Genomic DNA, 23840 nt, shown 5'->3' on the forward strand with positions numbered 1-23840 from the left:
TTGCCATTACTTAAACCATTAATGCGATGGAAACCCCAGCAGCCGGGTGGGAGTGGCATGCACATCCAAGCAGAGTGGCAGCAGCAGAGGGCTGCTGTGGCTCCAAGGTCTGGCAATGCAGTTGATGAGGAGTGGGTGGAGCTGTGGTCGGGAAGGTTGGGCAAGCACCATAGCACCTTAAGTTTGTGCTTTGCTATCTTTGTTGTTGTTCCATTAGATGGAAAACGACTGCAGATCTACCGCACCACCTCAATCCTACTTTGAGTGCTTTTAGTACATTCCCTGACACCAACATTTACTACAGATCTGATGATGCACCTCGGGTTTGCCAGCGTATCTCCGTTCTACCGTAAGCACCTCAGCTGCTAATCCAATAACCGGAAAAACCTTCAGCTCTGCTTCTCACTTTCTTTCCTGGGCCTACTGTGTTGCTATTCCATTGCAGGAGATACTAATGAAGCTCTGCCGGCGATGAGCACCCTGGTGAGAGGAGAAATGATGAGTTGCGCTGGGCACATGAAATGAAAGAGTGGCAAGGAAAGAGTGGCATGGAAAGAGAGCAGGAAGAGCTACAGAATAAAGCCAGTTTGGGACATATGGAGCAGCCTCGTGATCGGAACGAGGGATGCAGTAGAATTGAACCGTCCAGGTGCACATGGAAGGAGCAGCCCAGCAAGAGGAATAAAAGCAGCAAGTCCTGAAAAAAGGGACCCACCGGATGTGAATGGGGGAGCAGCCCAGCAGAAGGAACCGGTGTGGAAAGCTCTCCAGAAAGGAACCGGCCAGCACTACTAGTAGGGTGCTCACATCCACAATATGCCAAGGGCTGACTGCAATGCTGACAGACTGCCATCCAGCTAGTGCCTAAATGCAACCTAACCAGAATAGCCTGTGGTTAAAAGGGGTTGTCCCAAATCCACTTTCATTGTATGTATGTGTTTCTGTGTGGTGTTCTGTGACAATAATATATCTTGCCAAACAGCTAGAGCTGTCTGCAGGTGAGACCTATAAACTAAATGAAGGGTTCCTTCCGGGAGATGTTTATCAAAATGTATTAGTCCTCTGATACATTATTTGACTGGGCAACATCTTCAACCCTTAGGGACTCTGAACTGGAGCAGCTGAGGTATAACCAATTACTCTTTAACAATTTGGGCATTTTCTGAAGGTATTCTGTGACCCTATATTGATTGTAAGAATTAACTTTAAAGTGAATCTTCTTACCATGTGGTCAGTGTTTTGAAAAAACTGAGAAATGCATTAAAAAAAACACAAATGAGTGTAAAACACCTCCTTCTACTTGCTCTCGAGGCAAGGAACTTCATGTCAGCTGCATCTGCAATCCTGTTTATCTAGGATTTAACCAAACATCTCTAACTAAGCTCTCTATATTTAATCTTGGATTGATAACATTTCATTTCCAGGAACACAGTAGTCAGACCCCAACAGTACGTAGGCCGCAGTGAGAAATTGCATTACAAAGATATTTTGAATGGACTGAGCTCGTCAGAGACTGGCGTACATGTTATATTTATTGGCAGTTGGACAACCAGGACACAAGGTAGAAACAGAACGGGATGGCAGGGAAGATACACACAGAAATGATAGATATCTTGAATTTATAGATAATTAAAACTGTTCTGAAAGCAGGTCACATAATCTTCGGGATACATTTTCTTTACTTGTCCGTAGTGTGAGCCGGTACATCTAGAAAGGGACAAAAATAAATAGCATTAATTACATTACGAGATTAGTACAAATTAGATGCGAGAACCCAGAGAACCCATTCCTATAGAAAACAATTAGCAAAAGGCCTATCTTCAACTATAAATACCTTGTGTATTTGCATGTGAGTTTCGGAGACGGTATTTCTTTGGTGAGGGGAAACAGTGTAACAGATAAGGTGCGCTTTAGCCTTTTATCATGCTCTCTCATTAATCCCAAACCCCATACCACGTCAATGATCCCCAAAATAACCCTTTCTAGGCTCTTCCCTACTCTACCCCTCCTTGCATCATCTCATACCTCTTTTACTAATCTGATTCTCCAAAAACAAGCGTTTCTAAACCCTTCCCTCAGACTCTTCCCCCTCCACATCCCTTTTATTCATCTCAAGCCTCCTCCTATTTTATTTTTAAAGTTTTATATAGCGCTAGCTTAACCCCCAAGTATCAAAGCGCTTTACATACACACAGTAAACAGCAGAAGGACTTTACATTACATAGTAGGCCGGCAGTAAGAAAGCAAAACCACAGAAACAAAAAAAAATAGCGTGGGCAATAAATATGCAGTGCAGCGGAGGAGGAGAGAGCAACAAAAGAAAAGGCGAGAGTGACCTAGTCCGATCACCCACTGTCCATGAATCTTCAGAGAGAGATGAGACAACTCTTATAAAGAAGACTAGTTTAGTTGACGTTGGTCATGACAGTATTTGTTTAGGAGATGGAGTTTCAGGCCCCTTTTGAAACAGGAGAAGGAGAGGTTGCATCTGAGGACTCCAGGGAGAGCGCTCCATATCCTGGGAGCGTTGCCAGAGAACGATCGGTATTGGGTGGTTTTCTTTTTCAATTTCGGAGGAATAAGCAGGAGTGAGTTGGAGGTTCTTAGTGTTCTGGATTGACCTGCTCTACTCAGTTTATTATTTAAGTATTTGGGGTCAGGAGAGTGAAGGGTTTTGTGTGTGATGCAGGCCAATTTATAGATACATCTCCCTTCCATGGGAAGCCAATTGAGGCAGTTGAGAGCTGGAGTGATGTGTTCAAATGTTCAGCACTGCTCGTAGAGGGGCTAGGTGAGCTTTCGGTGTCCCTGTAAGGTGGAGTTCCCGTAGTCGAATTTAGAGAGAACTAGGGATTGGACTACTGTCTTGAGGTCATCGTGGGGTAGAAAAGGTTTCAGTTCCTTGAGGTGTTTTAGACAGAAGAGAGCACTTTTTGCAGAGTTTTTGATGTGAGCCTCCATTGATAAGTTCTTGCCAAGGGTGATGCCTAGAGACGTAACGGAGTCGGATAGGGTAAGGGGGCAGGTTAGGGCTACCAGATTCTTGAGCCACTCTTGGATTGGACAATGGTTACTTTTTGGAGATAATAGGATTAGTTCCATTTTGTCTGGGTTGAGCTTTAAGTGGTTAACGTAGAACCAAGTTTGGGTCTCGGTTAGGGTGGTATTGAGGAGTTGTATGTCGCTGGGAGACTTGATCCTGAAATAGATTTGGGTGTCGTCCGCGTAAAGGTGGTAGTACACTTCGGCTTTTTTCAATATGATTGTGAGGGGCTCCATGAAGAGATTGAAGAGGGACGGGGAGAGGATCGAGCCTTGCGGGACCCCAAGTGTGACTTTGAGAGACAGGAGTTAATTTTAATTTGTTGCGAGCGCTGTTGAAGGAAGGAGGTGAATCATTTTAGTACTATGCCATTAATGCCGGACCGTTTTGACAGGGTCTCCAAAAGGGCTGGATGGTTTACTTTGTCGAATGCCGCTGATAGGTCAATAAGGATGAGTAGGAGGCATCACCTTAGTCTAGGGCTTTGTGAAGGTCGTCGGCGACGTTGAGCATAGCAGTTTCCGTGCTACAGCCTTTTCTGAAACCAGATTAAAAGGCATCAAGGAGGTTGAACTCATCAATGTGCTTATTGAGTTGGAGGAGAACACATTTCTCCAATGTTTTTGCAAGGAATAGGGAGGTTAGAGATAGGTCTGATGTTGTTAAGATAATTAGGGTCAGACCCAGGTTTCTTGAGAATGGGTGTGATTTATCCTAGTTGAAGGGAGTCTGGGACACAGCCTGAGGTGAGAGGCGTTGATGATTTTTGTCCAGAAAGGGGAAATGGTGTGGTTGAGTTCTTTTATGATTGTGGAAGGGAGGGGGTCCATGGTGTGGGAGGAAGGTTTTAGGTGGGAAATTATATTGAAGACCTCGTTTACCGATATTAGCTGAAAGTCGGACCAATGCGCATTGTTTTTTAGCTGGAGGTAGGTCTGATTGTCCTTGTTAAGAGCTCTTTCCGAGTAGTCCTGGGAGGTTGAAGGGGGGCAGATTAAGGGGGAAGGGGAGTTAGCAGTTTGTAAGAAGGATTGATCAATTCTAGAGACTTTATTGGTGAAGAAGGTGGCAATTTCTTCACATCGCTCATTGGTGGCTTTCGATTCTTGAGAGGGAGGGCAGTTAGTTTGGCTTTTAACAATGTTGACGAGTTCTCGTGGTCTATTTTTCGCCAGATCTAGTTGGCTGCGGAAAAAAGATTCCTTTTCACTGAAGATGTGTTTTTTGTATGACCGTCGAGAAGATCTAAGATGTGTTAGGTGCAGGGATGAGGGGTTTTGTCTCCAGGACCTATATGTTTGTCTGAGTTGGCGCCATTCATCATTCAGCTCCACTTTAAACCAGGGTTTTGATTTGGTTCTCCTCAGCTGCTTGAGTTTCAGAGGAGCTACTTGGTCTAAGACTTCTGTCATTCTTGAGTTGAAGTGAGATCTGAGGTCATCAGCCGTCCATGATGAGGGATGGAGTTGAAGATGGGGATGAATCTTGGCTTCAAGTTCGGATAAAGGTATTTCTTTGATGTTTCTGGTTAAGATTTTAGGTTTGACAACACAAATAGGTTGGAGGCTGGCAAGTGTGTCGATCTTGAACATAATGAGGTGGTGGTCGCACCAGTCAACGAGAGTAATCTCTCTCAAGGAGATCAGAGCATTGTTTGCTATGATTGCATCTAGTGTTGCACCTTTGATGTGAGTTGGTTTATTGCAGAGTTGCTTGAGGTTATATATTTCCAGAAGGTTGGAGAGGTTCAGGACAGTGGAATCTTCTGGGTCGTTCCAGTGGATATTGAGGTCACCCAAGAACAAGTCTTTGGTGTCTGTCAAGGAGAAACGTGTTATTAGGTCTGTTAGTTCTTCGGGGAAAAGTGTACGCTCTCCAGGAGGATGGTAGATGTTGTGGAATTTGAGTTTGATGCCTAGGTTTTCAAACCATTGGTATTCTGCAGGTTTGAGTTTGGTAATCTGTATTCCATCTCTATGAATGATGGCTAGTCCCCCCCCCAGTTTTGATCGGCCTGTCTTGTCTGATGAGGTTGTACCCTGGAGGGGTGAGAATGTCAAGAATGGAGGTGGAGTGGGAATTGAGCCAGGATTCTGTGAGGAAGGCAATGTAGATTTCTTCAGTGAGCAGAGTTTCAGCAATGACAGTAGCGTGTTGTACTGCTGATCTGCAGTTTAGGAGCATGCAAGAGAGAGGACGGGGAGCCTCGATAATTGGAGGAGTTAGGTGGATAGAGGTGTATTGAGCAGAGGGTCTAGGCGAGTGGACAGTATTCGCGATTCTGTTAGTGCTGATAATAACAGGGATGTGGACAGGCTGACTTCTGGTCCAACGCGAGGTGTGGGCCGTAGCGTTCAATAGATTTTGGTACCGAAAAGGGTTGGCTATCCCTGTTGGGACTGGGGGCCTGGCTTGATGATGGGTTGGAGGCTGGAGGGGTGCTCTGTGGGGCTATGTGAGATGTATTGAGTGAAGTAGGAGCACAACACCTCGGGGGGAGGGAGCACAGAGTCTTGGCCCTGTTGAGAAGGTCTTGTTGTAAGTGAAGGAAATCAGCAGCAAGGGAGCTGATTTTCTGCTCCATTCTGTTCAGTTGCTGTGCTATAGAGCTGAGAATGTTTAAGGTTTTAGGCAGGGGTCGAGGATGACTGGGGTCTATGGAGGGAGGTTGAGCAGGGGTGTGGGGTTGGATCGAGTCCATGGGATTAGGAGAGGGGGAGGTTGTATGCGGGGAGTCGGTATTGTAATGTTCTTATTCGAGGAGTTCGGTGTAGGAGAGGTGGGACTGGTGTCCGAGTGAGGAGGGAGAGAAATTCTGAGAGACATCAGGGTTCCTGGCATTGTCAGCCAGAATGGCGGTGGAGGCAGGTTGTGAATGTGGGAATGTGACATCTGAAAGGGGGCGGGGGGGGACAATGCAGTGGTCGGAGGGGGGAGAGAGACCACAGGATTGGAAATGACGTTTGACAGGGGGGAAGTGAGGGTCGGGGGAACAGGAACAGTGTAGGTGGTGGTGGAAGATTTTGAAGGAGGGTTCCGATTATCAGGGGTAGACAGGGGAGGGTCTGTGAGGTCCTTTGGATTAGGAGAGGGGTGAGGCTGGATGCAGGGTGCCGGATTAGTGATGTCCCAAACGAGGAGTTCAGAGGAGGAGAGGTGGCACTAGAGTCTAGGTGAGGAGAAGGAGAAATTAAAGAAAGGCTATTGGAGTTCCGGGGCGTGTCAGAGGATAGAGGCGGGTTGTGTATGTGGGGTGTGACAGCGGAGGGGGATGGTGCAGTTGTAGAAGGGAGGGTAGAGACTACTGGATTGGAAATGTCACAATGTCGTGGGAACAGGGTCTGTGTAAGTGGTAGGAGAAGGTTGTGGGGGAGGGTTCAGAGTCTCAGGGGTGGAGAGGGGAGTGTCTGTGGGGATAACAGTCGTAGGCGGGCTGAGGTTAGAGACCAAGCTGTTAAGATTGGCCTTGGGGGGGGTTGTTAGTTGTGAGTTTGATGCTCCTGGAGGGATCAGTAGATGTGAGAATGGTGGGTGTTTGGCGACGGAGAGTGAGAGTAGGGGTAGTGTGATTGTAGTGAGTGATGGTGATACTGCTATGACCTCCAAAACAAACAAATAATTGCCTAAATCCTTCCCTCGTCTATCCCTCCATCATTGTTTTCAATCCAAACAACAGACTAACATGTCCACCTCTCAAACTAATTTCATATTTCACTATACAAATTCACCACTAATCCTTTATGGATTCCTAAGTAGCGCGCTACTCGCCAAAAAGCGCTTCAACACCCCAAAACGGGTAGCAAGCGCTATTTAAAAGCAAACCTTTTCCCCTCTTCCATCCCTCTGCTATCCTTCTCAATCCAAATAACCAACATATCCACCACTCAAATTACTTTCATATTTCACTATACTAATTCACTACTAATCCTTTATGGGTTACGGAGTAGCGTGCTACTCGCCGAAAAAGCGCTTTGACGCCTTGTCAGGGGTAATAAGTGCTAAATAAGTGCAATTACAATACAACACAATACCTGCTAACACAGTTGCTATTTAACCATGGAAACTAAGGCAGCCTTGTTGAGGACGCATAACAAAGCCTTCATAGCCGTATTCAACATAAACACACCTTGCAAAATTATATGACAGCCGGGATAGGTTCAACCTGGTGCATCTCACAAAGGGGCACACAGGCTATTTCAAGAGAACATTTCCAAAACCTTTCAGTAAGAAATAGATAAAATGGCGGGGATGTAAATGAAAACAGCACTAACTCTTTCCCACATTCTGAAATCTGCACTAAAATGTAGATTGCCACCTTGTTTCTGACTCATTTGCATACCTGTGCCTGTGTGTTGGGCTCAAGACGAAGCAAACATCCGACCTGGCTGCTTTTTGTGTGTATGATCCCGGCTCCCACAAAGTTGGACGGATTGGGGTCTACCTCTTCCAAAAGGGCCGAACCAAAGCCAATGATCTGTTATGAAGAAGTACACAATGGTCATTTCACGCCCACCTACTTGCAAAAACATACACATTTAGGGCCAGATGCATCAAAGGGTTTTGCCCATTCTGTGTCAATGGGAAAAAGTGTTCATGCATATGGCCCTTAGCATCTTAAGACTGAAATTGAAGAATTGATCTAGAACAGTGGGAAGAGCACTAGATAGCCAAGAAAACAGAAGACCAAATATGTAAGAGAAGCTAGTTTAAAAGAACACTGTAATTAGACTAAACAACACACATTCAAAGATTAATTTGTTTTCAACATTTCATTTCACAATATGATCAGACTGGGAAGAAAATCTCACGACAACTGTATTTTCTTAACAGTTTACAACATGATACTGCTATAAAGATAATGCGGTGCCTTCTACCACACAGTGGCTTAAAAGAACTGCCTTGCAGTAGATTATATGTGAGGTGTGCAAGGAGAAATTGCAGATTTCCTAGGAGGACTTAGAATTTTAGATAACTGTCTTAAATATGTTTGCACAGGAGACTTATCTAGCCTCTCGTTGATCCATCCCTACAGTTCACACAAAGCGTTACCTGTCATTTGTTCACCTGACCAGTTAGATTCCAATGGCCAGTCTTGACTTCCACTCGCTAAAAGGCATTAACAAGAAGGCACTGAAGGCTCTCCAGTGAGCCCCTCATTACTACAACTTAATCATACCATATCTTACAAACATGGTTTTCAACATACTAACTTGACTCTAAGAAAGCCTTGTTAAGTAGACATAGGTCGCTCATAATTTAGCCTGAGATTTGCAAATACTGCGACTAATAATGGAGGGATAAACAAAAGTGAGAGGCGAAAGCCACACTGACCTTAGCCTTCGTGATCTCAGTGTCCATTGGATGTTTTGCTTTAAATATGTTTTGCACTTCCTGTTGTGGGCTGAAAATGAAACAAACACAATAAAAGGAGAGCACTCAAATGGGATGATTAAACAATCTGAATGCAGTAGGTCAGGTTTCAGAGACCCACGCCCTGCTCTGCCACTTTACACCAGGTTACCTGCTAAGCTGTTTCCATCGCTGAAAGAAGTCTTGTCCTGCCATTTCCGTGGGCTGGAAGAATTTGTTCAGGGTGATGGGCAGCTTCACAGAGACATTCTGGAATGTTCCACCATACCTGGTGGACCAAAAAAAAGATAGAAGACTGAGTTTGGGAGAGTGTTTGAAAAGATGAGTACTCAGTGCATAGCAACGGTAACCGCAAGGCACCGGCCAAGAATAATTCTGCTGCTCTGAAGGCATACCCCAATCAAGTACTGATAAAAATTAGAACAGCAGCACTTTCCACAGAAATGTGGTTTCCCATGTCACACTGGGAAAGTGATATCATAAATAATGCTCGTAAGAGAGGACTGATTAACAAATATTATGTGGACAGTGAGGAAAAACTAATAAACGGATCAGTATTTACAGTACAGTACGCAATCAGATGTGAGATTATTGAAGCTACATATGAGAAGCATGAACACGAATTTTAAAAATGTATGATTTGTAGCTCTAACGTAGCCCAACTAAAACTACCATAATCATCAATTCATTGCACTTACATATTGGCTTTTTACTATAGGACACTAAGGAAAACATCACATACCTATGTTAGTTGGACTAGCCCATAGTATTAGTCCAAAATAAATCAATTCAAATGCGTACGTTATCACCAATCTTAGTTGTGTGAAAATATTTCTGGGAAGTAATCACTTTGCAACTTACAATTTGTCTTATGTCAGGCTGTTTTTCTGTCACCTGGTCAGCCTTTAGCAAGTAAGGTGATGTGCACTTAGTCACAAAGCTGATAATGATTACCTGCGTGTGGACCTTTAAGCAACTTTTCAAATGACTGAGTTTGAGGTATGTTCAGGTGAAACAGGACACGATGAAAGGCACTTCTTTTGCACTGTGACACGTCATTTTGGCATGGAATACCAAAAAGGGTAGCACTCTTGGCATGTAACGCCTAATTTTATATTGCCTTTGGTGCATCGAAAGGGTCAGTGTAGTCATGACTTGTGTTTAATCCAACCCTCATTAACAATGGGAGCTTATATATGGAAGCAAATTCTGGGGTAATATCATAATGCGGATGGATGACATGCTTCTAAATCTCAAGCAAACCAGTTCTGAGATAGGTCAAACAAAACGGCAGCAGGACACTTGATTCCACTGTGGCAGGTGGCCCAGTTCTACCCGACCTAGAAGGTGCACAACCTCAAAATATGTTTAGAACAGTGTTATCCTAAGTTCTTGGAGCATGGTTATGTTTTGATTTCTATTAGAGGGTGAAGTTGCAAAAGAGCATACAGACCACAGCAGCTCAAAAGTTGAAAACTACATATAGTTTTAAGTACATTAGGCTCATGATGGGCTCTAACTATTCCTTAAACTCTGCTTACTGGTCAGGTTACCTCTTATGTCCTATTAAGCAGTACATGCTTGAGATACAAACCTGCTATGCCGCACTCCTTACATTAATTACTGTCACTCATGGCAATCCTCACAAGAGTGCTCTCTCACCTTAGGGTGATTATCACCCTCGTAGTAGCCAATACTTCGATTACAATAGTTACTACACAGAGCAGTCTCATGTCAGAAGAGCTACATCTCCTAATATTCTGTAAAACGTGGAAAGCTTTCTCCAGGTCCCAGAAAAGAAACCAGTTCATTACCTGGTTTTGCAGCTTCAAACTCTTCTAGATTTGCATGTTCTACACAACTGCGCCATCTAGTAGCTAGGTTTGGAAATGTCTTGTCTGGTAAAAGCTTTCTGGTTATTAACTCTTTCGCTGCGGCAGCTATTCCGCCGCAGCGCTAACAGGGCGGGGCGCCGCGCGGCAGCCGCATGCTGGTGACAGAACCGCTCCGTCACCAGCCGCGGTTGAGCTGTGCTCGTGACGGAGCGGTTCCGTCATGGCCCGCCCGCTCAATAGAACGAGCCGCGCAGGCGTGAAATCAGCGCCGCTCAGATGCGGCGGCCGGGCCATGACGGAACCTCTCAGTCATCAGCACAGCCCAACCGCAGCTGATGACAGAGCGGTTCTGTCATCAGCATCGAACGGGTTAAGTGGGATCGACATAGGTAAGTAACTGGTCTCTTTTGCAGCAAGAATTCTCTTCTAGATTCACACAGATTATGCAGTAATATCACCAGCTTTGCTGAGTGAGTTACAGGAAGGAATGGGAGCAAACTGATTTTTAGTACTGCCTGACCTAATACTCCATCTTTGAGCTTAAATCTATGCAGTAGTGTTTTGTCAATGTATGTGAAGCCCACATGGCTGCTCCGCTAATCTCCTGCATAGATACATTTGATAGGAAGGCCATACTAGCCCCTTTATTTCTTGTTGAGCGTGCCCTTGGTTGCTGAAGTTTTCATTGGTCAGTGAAGAGCATGTCTAAATCGTCTGAACAATCCATTTAGCACTAATGTTTTTTCGTTACTAGTGTTCCTAGGGCTTGTGTTGAGTGTCCTGAGCGTTTGACGGCTGCTGGGCGAAACTTTGCAGCCTAATAAATGTTAAAAGGTTATAGGATCATTGATAGCAATTTTAGGCGTGTTCTCATGATCACCTTGTCACGTGTAAAAAAAATTAAGAGTTCTTGCACAAGGAGTGATTGCAACTCGCTCACACTTCTTAGGGATGTTATAGCTACTAGGAAAATGGTCTTAAGTGCGATGGGAGAGTGTGGCTGTTAGACCCGTCAGCTCTAGGGTGGTCTTACCCTGTTTTTTTTGTCCCTTTTGCCTTATTTTTGCCACCGTCTTTTGTTGGACCTGGGTCTCTGTGTGCCTTACCACTGCCAAACAGTGCTGAGCTGCAGGTGGCCTCTCCCAACAACATGGCTGCCACAGGCCCCTGCTACTGCGGAGTGGCCTTTGTAGATACGCACTAGTAGTCAGGAGCAGGCTGGGACATCATGATACAGTATCACCACCATCCCGCCTTTTTGTTCCATAGCCTATAATGTGGAAGCTCCTGGAACCTTTCAGCCCTGGGAGGGGTTACGCTTTGCCGCCTTTAGATGAGGGTCACCTGACCTAGGGGTATAAGAGTAAAGGAGGGAAACTGAACTAGTTAGTTGGGGCACCACTGGACCTGGGGAAACCTCTGCAGGAGTTTAGGCGGTTGGGCCTAGGGGGGGAACCTACACTACTGGGACTGACTGGGCCTAGGCACTGCTTTTCCAAGTTAGATGAGGAACTCTGCCAGCCTGCTGATCTAGCCCAGCGAGGGAGGAAACCACCTCCAGTGTGATGCAGTGCCTCTGACACCAACACAACCTCCCCCTTATTCCCCCCCCAAGAACCTGCAACTGAAATCTGCCATCCATCTCCCCAGAGAGGCGCTGTGCCATCAAGCACTGTATTGAAAAAGTGGACTGCCTGCTGAGACTGCTGCTGCTGGGGGGATCAACAGGTAAAGCGCTATACTGCGAGGACTATATCCATCTAGCGCTATATTATCCGAACTGCGCCCATCTAGCGCTATACTTTTAGATCTGAGCCCCCCTGACGCTAAGAGGACGTAATTTGCTGAAATGCCCAGCGCTGTGCCCTCTGAGTGCTGCATGCCAAATCACTACCGCAGCCCAGGACTTGAGGGAACTGCTGCTGTGCCCCTGCATAGGATAACTTTCAAGCGCTTTGCCCAAAGAAGCGCTAGCTGGCCATCACCGCCGCCACCCGGTACCGGTGTCTAAGCGCTGGGGCCGAGAAGAAGCGATATACTGCATCGATCACCGCCGCAGCCCCGGACTGGTCTGCGCCGCCGTTGGGCGCTGCTACAGGGTGCGCCGGGGGCCCGTGAATCACCGCCGCGGGCCAGGCATCGGCTGTCACGATCTTCCCCCATCGCCTGAGTTCACCATTGCAGCCCCCGAAGCCTGGGGAGGGCCACCGCGGTATTGCACAAGGCCACGCTAGGTCAGTGGGCCCAAGGCCGCGGGAGAGCCGATGGACTTTGGAGGGGCTCCGATGTCAGAGGGAGCCCCCCTTTGGTCCTACCTCTCCCGCTACGCCGCCAAGTAATTCGCCCCGGCGCAGTCAGAGCCCGAACAGGGAGGAGAAGCGGGCTGACTGGCGCCGGGGGCGTGCTACATCCACCAGGGCCGGGACTGCAAGCAAACCTGTGCCATCCCCAAGGATCACCAGGTAAGTTTTGGGAGTCTGGGCCCATGCCCATGGGGGTGGCCCCATTTCAACAAGCAGCGGAGTTGTCCTCAGGGGCTCCTGGGGACCAGGAGGAGCCAACACATCCAGCCCCTCCCAAGGAGAACTGCTGAAGGCTGGGGCCTAGAGTGAGAATCGGACATCTGGCCCTAGTTAGGAGGGGGAGCCCAGGGGATGTTGTGCCTATTTTGTTACCCTGATGTAGAAAATGTTAATGAAGCCATGCCCATGCTATGCATGATTACGTTGCGACATTTATGCTCCTGTTGAGTTGTTTTAAAGAACCCTCTTGCACAAGAGAGGTTTTATGTCGAAACCAGACCTATGCAATGTTGTCTTTAATGAATCTGCTTATGAGGAATGTGTCTGCCTAGGCTGCCCCTACCTAACAGCGAGGTATTTACAGACATGTTTGCCTGATGTTTAGGAAAGGTCCAATGCCTTACTTGATGCCTAGGGTATAGAATGAGTTATTTACCTGCATTGAAGAAGTCTAGATAAAAGAGTTGTTTTAAACAACTAACTGGTGTAGTGTCTTTTTATTGCGAGTGCCTCCCTTTCTCAGTGCTGCACTTCTGCTTTACACATTGCCTTCGGGTGCCTACCTGCCTCGCGCCAAGCTACCGTGGTGGAATTGGTGACCCCAGTTCTAACAGTGGCTTTTTGCATAGGCTCAAAGGAGTCTTCATTAACCTTTCTAGAACTAAGTTAAGATTCCACTTTGGGGAATGTGCTGCTGTCCTTGCAGGGAATAGTCTTTTAGCCCGGCCCGTGAATCTCTTAATTAGTGGGATACAGAAATCCTTCTTTGCACTCCTCGTATATAGGCTGTGAGCGCTGACGGACACATTCACCTTCAGTGAAGCCTAGGATAAATTAGGAGTAGTTTCTTTTCTGTAACTCCAGTTCTGTAGTAGGAGTATCTCTGTTAAAGTCATAATCTAGAGAATAGTCCCGCCCATGTGCGTGGACCCCGGAGCAATCAAAAATAATCTCATAAAGTGTCGCAAAAATGCAGAACTGCACAGAAACTTGAGAGAATTTAAAGACATATAATGCAGCCTATAACAGGCTACACTGTCCAGTACTTCAGCTAGAAATTCCACCAAAAATCTACAAAACAGCAAAGCCTGTCCAGATTTCCCTTGCCCAGGCAAAAAACACCTCTGGATGATAGAGAGGAAGACAGGGACCAACCAGCCCCATAGGCTGCCATTATGTGGCTCAGAATAGGATACTGTGCCTTTAAGAGAACTTTCCAGAACTTCACAGTATCCCAGAATCCCCTGCAGGTCCCTCTTACTTTCAGTTCTTTATGAAGGCGTAACACGCCAGACCTGTAGCATTCCTTACATAAATATCTTTCTCCACCGGGGAGGAGGGCGGGCGCTTATGACTATAACAGAGATACCCCTACTACAGAACTGGAGTTACAGAAAAGAAACTACTCCTTCTGTAGTAGGGGATCTCTGTGTATAGTCATAATCTAGTGAATAGAATGGCAAGCCCATCCCCACACCAAAGCGGCGGTGGAGAAAAGAAACCAACACCACTATTGTGCGAACAAATTCCGCAGCGAAGCCTGTCCAACCTGAGCATCCGCCCTGGCATCAGTGTTCAGACAGTAATGCTTAGCAAAGGTATAAACCGACTTCCAAGTGGCGGGCTTGCAAATTTCTGCAATCGGCACATTACGGAGCAAGGCTGTCGTGGCAGCTTTGCCCCTGGTGGAATGAGCCTTAGGCTTACCTCCTAAGGTCTTATTAGCTTTCTGGTAACATAGTTGTATGCAGGACACAATCCACCTAGAGATGGATTGCTTAGAGGTCGCAAGACCCGTCCTGACCGATCCATAATTGATAAACAATTGGTCTGACCTATGAATATCTTTGGTCTTATCCAGATAAAATTTCAACACGCTCCTAACATCCAGGGAATGTAAAGACCGTTCCGCTGGAGATGAAAGATTCTGAAAAAATGTAGGCAAAGTTATAGTTTGGTTGACATGAAAGTCAGAAATAACCTTGGGAAGAAATTTAGGGTGAGTACGCATAACAACCTTAGCAGCATGAAATACAGTATAAGGTTCATTACAACACAACACCTGAATTTCACTCACCCTGCGGGCCGATGTAATGGCCACGAGGAACGCCGCCTTCCAGGACAGGTGCTGCAACGACCCCCCCTGCTTGTTGAGGTAATACATCGTGGTCGTATTGTCCGTCTGTACAAGCAGAGAGTTGGTCCGGAAGGATGGATGAAAGGCCTTCAGTGCCAAGTGAACAGCTCTGAGTTCCAGGAAATTGATGTGATACGTGGACTCTGTCTGAGACCACGTGCCTTGGATCTGTAAGTCTCCCGAATGCGCTCCCCAGCCCTGGAGAAAAGAATCCGTCACGATAGTCTGAGAAGGAATGTCCTTGTGGAAGGGAACCCCCTCAGAGGAGATTCTCCGCTGAACACCACCACTTCAGAGACTGAAGAGCATGCAGAGACAGTCGTATCCTGTCGTCCCAAGATCCTCTCCTCTGGTCCCATTGGTCTTCCAAGCACTCCTGCAGAGGTCTCATGTGTAGTCGTGCATGAGGAGTGAGGAAGATACAAGAGGCCATCGACCCCAGTAGAGAAGACACCGTCCTCACTGTTGTAGATGGAGCGGTCATAAGAGCCTGAGCCTTCCAAAGTATCGATCGCCGTCGCTCCTCCGAAGGAGACACGCTTGCTGACAGCGTATTGATGGTGGCTCCCAAGTATTGAATGCATTGGACCGGGATCGAGACAGACTTGGACATGTTGATGTGTAACCCCAACTTGTTCAAGAGAACGCACGTCTTCTGGAAGTCTGCTTGAGCTTCCGAGAAGGAGGAGGCCTTGATCAACCAATCGTCCAGGTACGGGTAGACAAACACTGTGTTCTTCCTGAGGTGTGCCGCTACCACTGCCATGCACTTCGTGAATGTCCTGGGCGCAGATTTCAGCCCGAAAGGCAGCACTGTGTATTGGTAATGGTTGGTGCCGACTAGAAATCACAGAAACTTCCTGTGTTTGTACGCGATGGGCACATGGAAGTATGCATCCTGTAGGTCTATGGCACAAAGCCAGTCCCCCTGTTGCAACTGAGGATAAATCTGATGCAACGACAGCATGCAAAACTTTTCTCTGCGAATCCACTGGTTTGCCTGCCGCAAGTCCAGAATGGGCCTGAACTCGTTCTTGTCCTTCCTGCGAACCAGAAAGAACCGGGAGTACAGACCTCTTCCTCTTTGAGACAGAGGTACGTCTTCTATCGCCCTTTTCCTTAACAGGATATCGGCCTCCGCCTGGAGCTCGCGCAGTTGATACTGGGGGAGGGCGGAGGGATCGCTGGGGGAGGGCTGAGGAATCGAAGACTGTATCCATTGCAAACAATATTCAGCACCCACTTGTCCCGAGTAATTTTTCTCCACTCTGCCAGAAAAAATTGAACGCTTCCCCCCACCGGTAGGTAACGGATGACGGGGAAGTAACCGCTCAGGGTCGAGCCCCGGCCGGGCCCTTGTTCGCGGTAGAGGACTGTTGTCCCCCTCTACCCTTCTGACGTTTCTGGAAGGGTCTCCGGAACTGCTGCTGTTGTTGCTGCTGCTGTCCCGAAGACTGCCCTCGTCCTCTTCCCTGTGCGCCGTAGCGCCTCTGGAAAGGCCTGAAGGATTTCTTCTCTTTGGGCTTCTCCAAGCCGACAGCCGTTAGAGTCTCTGCCTCCGCCTTCATGCGGGCCATCTCATCGTCTGTGTGTTTACCGAAAAGGGTCTCTCCGGAAAAGGGCAGATTGGCCACCCGCTGCTGGGCCTCGGGCTTGAGAGACGTGAGCTGAAGCCAGGCGTGACGCCGCTGGTTGATTCCATGGCAGTAACCATGTGCGGCCAACAGGGAGGTGTCCGCCGCTGCACTGATCACCTGGTTTGAAACCAGCATCCCTTCCTTGAGGATCTCCTGGAAGTCCTCCCTCTTGTCTCTCAGAAGCAGTTCCACGAACTGTTGAAGGGAGTCCCACAGCGCCCGGTCGTAACGGCCTAGCAAAGCTGTATCGCTGGCAGCTTTCATGGCTGCGGAAGCTGTCCCACACGCTTGCCTTCCTGCTGAGTCGATCCACCGACTCTCCTTATCTGGTGGCACAGTGGATGACGGGGAGGTAGAGTGTAGTTTTCTGGCCGCCGTCACAATCACCAAATCCGGTACCGGATCCATCCTCAGGAATGCAGGGTCCGAATCCGGGGCCCTGTACTTCTTCAGAAGCCTGGACGGAGCGGCCTTCACCACCGCTGGCATGAGGAACAGCTTCTCCGCAGGTTCCTTCAGTCCAGGCACCAGAGGCAGAAGAGGGAGAGACAAGTGCTTCATTTGTAGGGCGTCTCGAAAATCACGGACGTCGTAGGTGTTGGAGCCGTCACCGTGATACCTAACTTCGCAGCCCCCCTCAGGAGAACCTCCTGGAACGTGGCAATGTCGTCCACTGGAGAGATCCTGGTCTCTGGAGAGTCCGATAAGGTCGGCGAGTAGGAAGTATGGGTCCTGTAGGAGTCCGTGCGCGACCTGGACCCCCTCCTCCTATGGCGACGCCTTGATCTGGTGGAGGATCTATGGCGACTCCTTGATCTCCCTCTCCGTCCGGAGCGTGAACGGGACCTCCTCGGCCGAGGACGGTCAACCGGGTCCACAGGAACAGGTGATTTAGGTTTTGACGGAGCCTTAGGTTTAGGTGTACCCTTCGGAGGCGTCGGAAACTTAGGCAAAGAGGTCGACCTCTGAGAAACCGGAGGTGGCACCTCAGGTAACCCAGATCCAGGTTGCGGTGGAGGCAACGGAGGCGGCGTAGGTGTCCTGGGACGGGGACCCCTCGGTAACGGAGGAGGGGGATCATCTTCCCAGACGGGGTATACACCTCGGAATACACCGAGCGCGGTGAACCCCCTTCCTTTCCAGCCTGTGACGTAGGCGAACCTCCCACGGCATCAGGTCTGTCTCCACCTCTTTTCGGCTTCGAAGAACGGCGACCATACGGCGAGCGTCTGCTCCTGGACGCCGAGCGTCTCTTCCTCGGCGTCGAACGCCTTCGGCACCTCGACGGCGACCTTCCATGCCTCGACGGAGACCTTTTGTGCCTCGACGTCGAACCTCGGTGCCTCGACATCGAACCTCGGTGCCTCGACGGCGACCTCATGCGCCTCGACGGCGACTTCCTGTGCCTCGACGGCGACCTGGCCTTCGATGGCGAGGAACTCACCGACGACGCCCGCCTCCTCTTCGCCGACGGCGAACGGCGGTATCGCCTCGACGGCGAGCGCCGACGCCGGGCTCGTCGACGCCGATCGCTCGACGTCGAAGATGACGACGATGACACAGACACCGGAGACTTCGAAGGTCTGGTAACATCCCTTGACGCCGATCCTCGACGTCGTTTCGTCTCCGACGATGGGGAACAGACCACAGTCATTCCTCTCGACGCCGTAGTGGGCGCAACGGACGCCGGCGGAGAATGGTGACGTTTGCTGGTCTTCCTGCCCCTGGGGACCCCCCCAGGGGCCTCAGCATGGGCAGAAGAAGCCCCTCCAGACCCACCTTGAGCCTTCAGTCTCCTTTCCTCGAGACCCTGAAGTCTGATCTTCTTCCTTCCCTCAGGGTCCTTCCAGAGAAGCCTTGGCAGATAGCACACTCCTCTGGAACATGAGAAGCTGGAAGGCAGAGGATACACACCTCATGGTGGTCTGACCTGGCCTTTTTCCTGGAGCACTCCGGGCATTTGTCGAATAAGGCAGGCATCTTCGACAAAAAAATCAGAGTGAGAAAACCAAGAAGAAAGGCCCCACAGCACAATAAAGTACTTTAACTTCGAAAATCAGTGAAAAAACACCAAATAAGTCCCAAAAAGGGAGAGCTCAATGCTCCAGGGTCCTGCTAGCAGGAGCCGGAAAAAAGAACTGGAAGTAAGAGGGACCTGCAGGGTATTCTGGGATACTATGAAGTTCTGGAAAGTTCTCTTAAAGGCACAGTATCCTATTCTGAGCCACATAATAGCAGCCTATGGGGCTTGTCTGTCCCTGTTTTCCTCTCTATCATCCAGAGGGGTTTTTTGCCTAGGCAAGGGAAATCTGGACAGGCTTTGCTGTTTTGTGGATTTTTGGTGGAATTTCTAGCTGAAGTACTGGACAGCGTAGCCTGTTATAGGCTGCATTATATGTCTTTAAATTCTCTCTTAAGTGTCTGTGCAGTTCTGCATTTTTCGACACTTTAAGAGATTATTTTTGATCGCTCCAGGGTCCACGCACATGGGCGGGACTATTCTCTAGATTATGACTATACACAGAGATCCCCTACTACAGAACAGTCATTTGAATGTGAGAGGTACCCAACTATGACAGTTTTATTGTGCAAACTGGCTATGAATGACTTGTCCTTACACTATGCTAAATATCCTTTCCACTTAAAAGTATAGAATTTCCCATGTCCTTTTTAATGGCCTCTTTAATAATTCTAAGTGTTACATTTGATAAGTAAATTCCGATACTATTTCAGGAGCCATGCCATCTCCTGTAAATCTCCTGGGTTTGGCTCAGAAACCTTTCACTGCTGTTTGGTTTAGATGCCGTTGTGAAAGGGAATGTTTATATTTAGTAGATTTGATATTTATATAAGGAAAGAGAACCAAGGTTGTCACAGCCATTTTGGTGCTATCAGGATTATAGTCATGTTGGACACTTTGAACTTTTACAGAACTACTGGAATTTGCAGTATTTGGGGAAATGCATATGCACATATCCCGAATCAACTGATTGACAGCGCATTCCCCTGAAACACTGTGGATGGCAATGTCTGGATGCAAGGGAGTGGCATTTTTTGATTTCTTCATTTGCAAATAGGTGCATCTGAGGTTGACACCAGTGCTGGAAGAGTGTCTCTACTATAGATTGTTTAAGTCTCCATTAGTGTGTACAGACTGTTCTTATGCTACACTACTCTGCCTCTGTGTTTTCTACTCCTAGGACATGATTTGCCATCAGTGAAATTTTGATTGTGATGGTCAGGGCAAGGTGGGATAGTGGGTATGACAATGTGCACCGTAGTTTGTTAAGATAGAACATTGCTGTTGTTTTGTCTGTAGGTATTTGAACTGTCTTGTACTGAATTTGGCTCTGAAACGCCCTCAGTGCCAGTAAAATGATCTTTAGTTCCAGATCATTTGTGTTTGGCAATTTTCCATGCTGACCAAATGCCTCTTACCGGAAGTAAGTCCATATGTGCTCCCCATTCTATGTGAAATGAATCTGTTAGGATGGCCATGTGGTAGGGCTGTATTGCATGGCCGCCCCTCCCAACATGCTGGATGCATTTCACCATCTCACTCTTTTGCTGACCTTTTGCTGACTAGATCCTCTCCACTCCTCATTGTTTGAGGCCATTCCTGTAATGTTCTTATGTGTAGCCTTGTGCTTGAAATGAGATGAATGCATGATGCCATCATTCCCAATAATTTCATGATTGTCATCCGTGCCTGAACTTGTTTTGTCTGGTGAAGCGGAGTCTGTGCTAAGACTGCTTGTTCCCTCCTTGGAGTCGGATAAGCCATTGCTTAACTTTATCCAGTTCTCTCTGCAGAAAATTCTTTCTGGTCTCTGGAGTTGGCGAGGACTTTGCCCAGTTTATGGTGAAACCCAGACTGCGTAATAGTGGCACCACTCTTGTGAAGGTTTGTGCGCATTGGCGGTAGTTGACTGCTCTTACCAGTCCGTCATCCAGGTAAAGGTACACATGAATGGTGTTTTTTCTTAGGTCTGGTGCCACCACTAAGAGTGTTTTTTGTACACACTCTGGTTACGGAAATGTTGACAAAAGGCAGCTCTTCGAAATTGTAATGTTCCCCTAGTACCTAGTATCCTAGAAACCTTGGATACTGTCTGTGTCAATGGTATGCAGGAATGTAGAAGTAGGCATCCTGAGATCTATTGTTGCTAGACAGTTCCCCCCCTAACCCCCCCCCCCCCAACCCCCCAAGTGATGGAGTAATGGAATAACATCCTGCAATGTTGCCATGTGGAATATTTGTGTTTTGGCGCACCTGTTCACGAATCTAGAGCAGGTCTCATAGTCATGTCCTGCTTGAGGACTAGAAAGTAGCCCGAATACACACGTGTTTCCTTTCTTCAGTGGGAGCTTTTCTATAGCATCTTTCAATAAAAACTGCTGTACTTCTGTTTGTAAGATCACCAATTAGCTTTTTTTGGATCTCTGAAGCCTTGATGGTTTATGTAGCACGACTGTACAATAGCCATACTTTACAACTGTTTATAATCCACTTGTCAGTGGTGATGGATATACATTGATTTGGAAGTCCTTTGTCCTCCTCCTACAGGTGTTTTGTTATCAACGGGAGGGGAGGTGACAAGTCATTTGGAGGAGCTGGAGGCAGAACCACTGGAGTTTCTGCCTCGTGGTTTTCCTCTTCACCTTAAGAATGGTTATTGTTGTTGCTGCCATTGTGAGTGTGTAGAGAACTGGCTGCCTCCGTTTGTCTTTGGGCTTGTTTCAGGAGAAAATCTCCTCAGTTCTCCTGTGTGTGGGTAATACACTCTTAAAGGATAGTCTATAGGTTTGCAAACCTCCCATGGGTCGTCACCATTTCATTTGCCTTCTTCATAGCCTCAAAGGAGCTGTCTACCTCTGGCATAAGAGTTGTCCTCCGGTGAGTGGCAAATCAGTGATTTTCAACTGGTCTTCTTGTTTCAATCTCTATGCAGCCATGCATGCCTTCTAAACACCGCGCCTATTAATGGCTAGATGCAATTTGTTTCTGCTGCACCCACAACTGACATTAGACAAGAGTCGGTAATATTGCCCCCCCCCCCCCCCCCCCCCCCCCCAGAATACCTTTTTTCTATTTTCGGATATTTTGCAGGGAGAAGGACATTAGAATTAGCTTTATGCCATTGTGCATCTGTTGCTCTCTCCATTTACTTTCCTTTGCAGTCTAATCTCTTGCTCTTTTTCCAGCAGTGCCCCCATGGATGCTGGTGTGCTGCCATTTTCCTTGATGTGGATACTACTAATGAGTCTGCTTGCTTGCGCTCTTGTATGTATTTTGGATCCATGCTAGATGCCTTTTATTTCTTTTCAATATATGGTCTAACAGCCAAGGCTGCACCTGATGAATTATTCTTCGCAACATCGAAAAAATTGGTGTATTTTGTACACAGGATTTAGGGTCTCCAAGAGAAAACAATGATCCTCTTTTTCTGCCTCCGTTTCTACCTTCAAAGTGTCAGCTACCTTTTTGACCACCCAATGGGACAAAGTGATGTCATCTGGAGGGGATGCCATCAAGGGGTATGCGTCTGTCTCTTTCTGTGGTGTGTCTGCCTTGATGTCTTCCCACAAAGTATCATTCACTGACATCTGGAAATCCTCGTCCTTGGCGGTTACTTGCGTGAGAGCATATTCCTCTTCCCTGAGTTTCCTGTTCTGGTTCTTGTACTTATGTCAGGAAGACAGATTACGGCTTTTTGTCACCCAATGCATTTGATGATTTACATTGGGCTAAACTGTACTCAAAAGCCTTATGTCTCTTTTTTAGGTCTCGCCTAGACGAAAGCAAAAGCGAAGCTTTTGCTGTCTATGAGAGACAACTTATGTTGCCACTTTTCTGGGAATATTGTGGACATCAGACTGTTACGAGCTTTTTCTGCTGTAGTTAGGCTGTCACGAGCTTCTCCTTTGGAGATTTGACCTCGTGAGCGCGCCTTGACTGCATCTAATGGGCTGTGCGCTTCCTTTAGTCAGTTTCACTTTGACGCCTGCACTTTCAGAGTGAAATGAAACAATGTGTCTGGTAGTTGTTCCTGTGGAGTGCCTTCTGACCTCGTGAGCGCGCCTTGACTGCATCTAATGTGTGTGGCTTTTTTTTTCAACGTGGCCCTGGCGCTAGCTTCAGTCAGTTTCACTTTTAAGGTGCAGGCGTCAATGGGTCTGGTACTTGTTTTATTTCCATTTAAGGCTCTTTGGAACAACAATTTTATATTACTTGTGTGTATTACCACTGGCCAGAATTTCAAAGACTTATATTCACGCAGGTGAAATAATACTATTGTGATTAGGGCCGATTTTTGGAGTCTGACCGTTCAGAGTGCAGAGTGGAGCTTCAGAGTGGAGCTTCAGAGTGGAGCTTCAGAGTGGAGCTTCAGAGTGGAGCTTCAGAGTGCAGAGTGGAGCTTCAGAGTGGAGCTTCAGAGTGCAGAGTGGAGCTTCAGAGTGGAGCTTCAGAGTGCAGAGTGGAGCTTCAGAGTGGAGCTTCAGAGTGCAGAGTGGAGCTTCAGAGTGGAGCTTCAGAGTGGAGCTTCAGAGTGCAGAGTGGAGCTTCAGAGTGGAGCTTCAGAGTGGAGCTTCAGAGTGGAGCTTCAGAGTGGAGCTTCAGAGTGCAGATTCAGAGTGGAGCTTCAGAGTGGAGCTTCAGAGTGCAGAGTGGAGCTTCAGAGTGCAGAGTGGAGCTTCAGAGTGCAGAGTGGAGCTTCAGAGTGCAGAGTGGAGCTTCAGAGTGGAGCTTCAGAGTGGAGCTTCAGAGTGGAGCTTCAGAGTGGAGCTTCAGAGTGGAGCTTCAGAGTGGAGCTTCAGAGTGGAGCTTCAGGGTGGAGCTTCAGAGTGCAGAGTGGAGCTTCCGAGTGGAGCTTCCGAGTGGAGCTTCCGAGTGGAGCTTCAGAGTGGAGCTTCAGAGTGGAGCTTCAGAGTGGAGCTTCAGAGTGGAGCTTCAGAGTGGAGCTTCAGAGTGGAGCTTCAGAGTGGAGCTTCAGAGTGCAGAGTGGAGCTTCAGAGTGGAGCTTCAGAGTGCAGAGTGGAGCTTCAGAGTAGAGCTTCAGAGTGGAGCTTCAGAGTGCAGAGTGGAGCTTCAGAGTGGAGCTTCAGAGTGGAGCTTCAGAGTGGAGCTTCAGAGTGGAGCTTCAGAGTAGAGCTTCAGAGTAGAGCTTCAGAGTAGAGCTTCAGAGTAGAGCTTCAGAGTAGAGCTTCAGAGTAGAGCTTCAGAGTGCAGAGTGGAGCTTCAGAGTGGAGCTTCAGAGTGGAGCTTCAGAGTGCAGAGTGGAGCTTCAGAGTGGA

The 23840-nt window shown here is 47.7% G+C and overlaps 1 protein-coding gene across 1 annotated transcript in view; it reads right to left on the reverse strand.

The window, feature by feature from the left end:
* Positions 1-1511: 1511 nt before the first annotated feature.
* Positions 1512-23840, reverse strand: part of LOC147659246 (AP-2 complex subunit alpha-2) — a 272868-nt gene continuing 250539 nt past the window's right edge. Inside the window, exons 20-23 of the mRNA XM_086951859.1 lie at positions 8565-8681; positions 8375-8444; positions 7383-7517; positions 1512-1707 (exon numbers count right to left, since the gene is read on the reverse strand). Coding sequence (XP_086807985.1) covers positions 1630-1707; positions 7383-7517; positions 8375-8444; positions 8565-8681 — 400 coding nt within the window. The 3' untranslated portion in view covers positions 1512-1629. The remainder of the gene's footprint in view (positions 1708-7382; positions 7518-8374; positions 8445-8564; positions 8682-23840) is intronic.

This window comes from Lissotriton vulgaris, unplaced genomic scaffold (assembly GCF_964263255.1).
Source record: "Lissotriton vulgaris unplaced genomic scaffold, aLisVul1.2 SCAFFOLD_1329, whole genome shotgun sequence".
In the NCBI taxonomy this organism is placed as follows: domain Eukaryota; kingdom Metazoa; phylum Chordata; class Amphibia; order Caudata; family Salamandridae; genus Lissotriton; species Lissotriton vulgaris.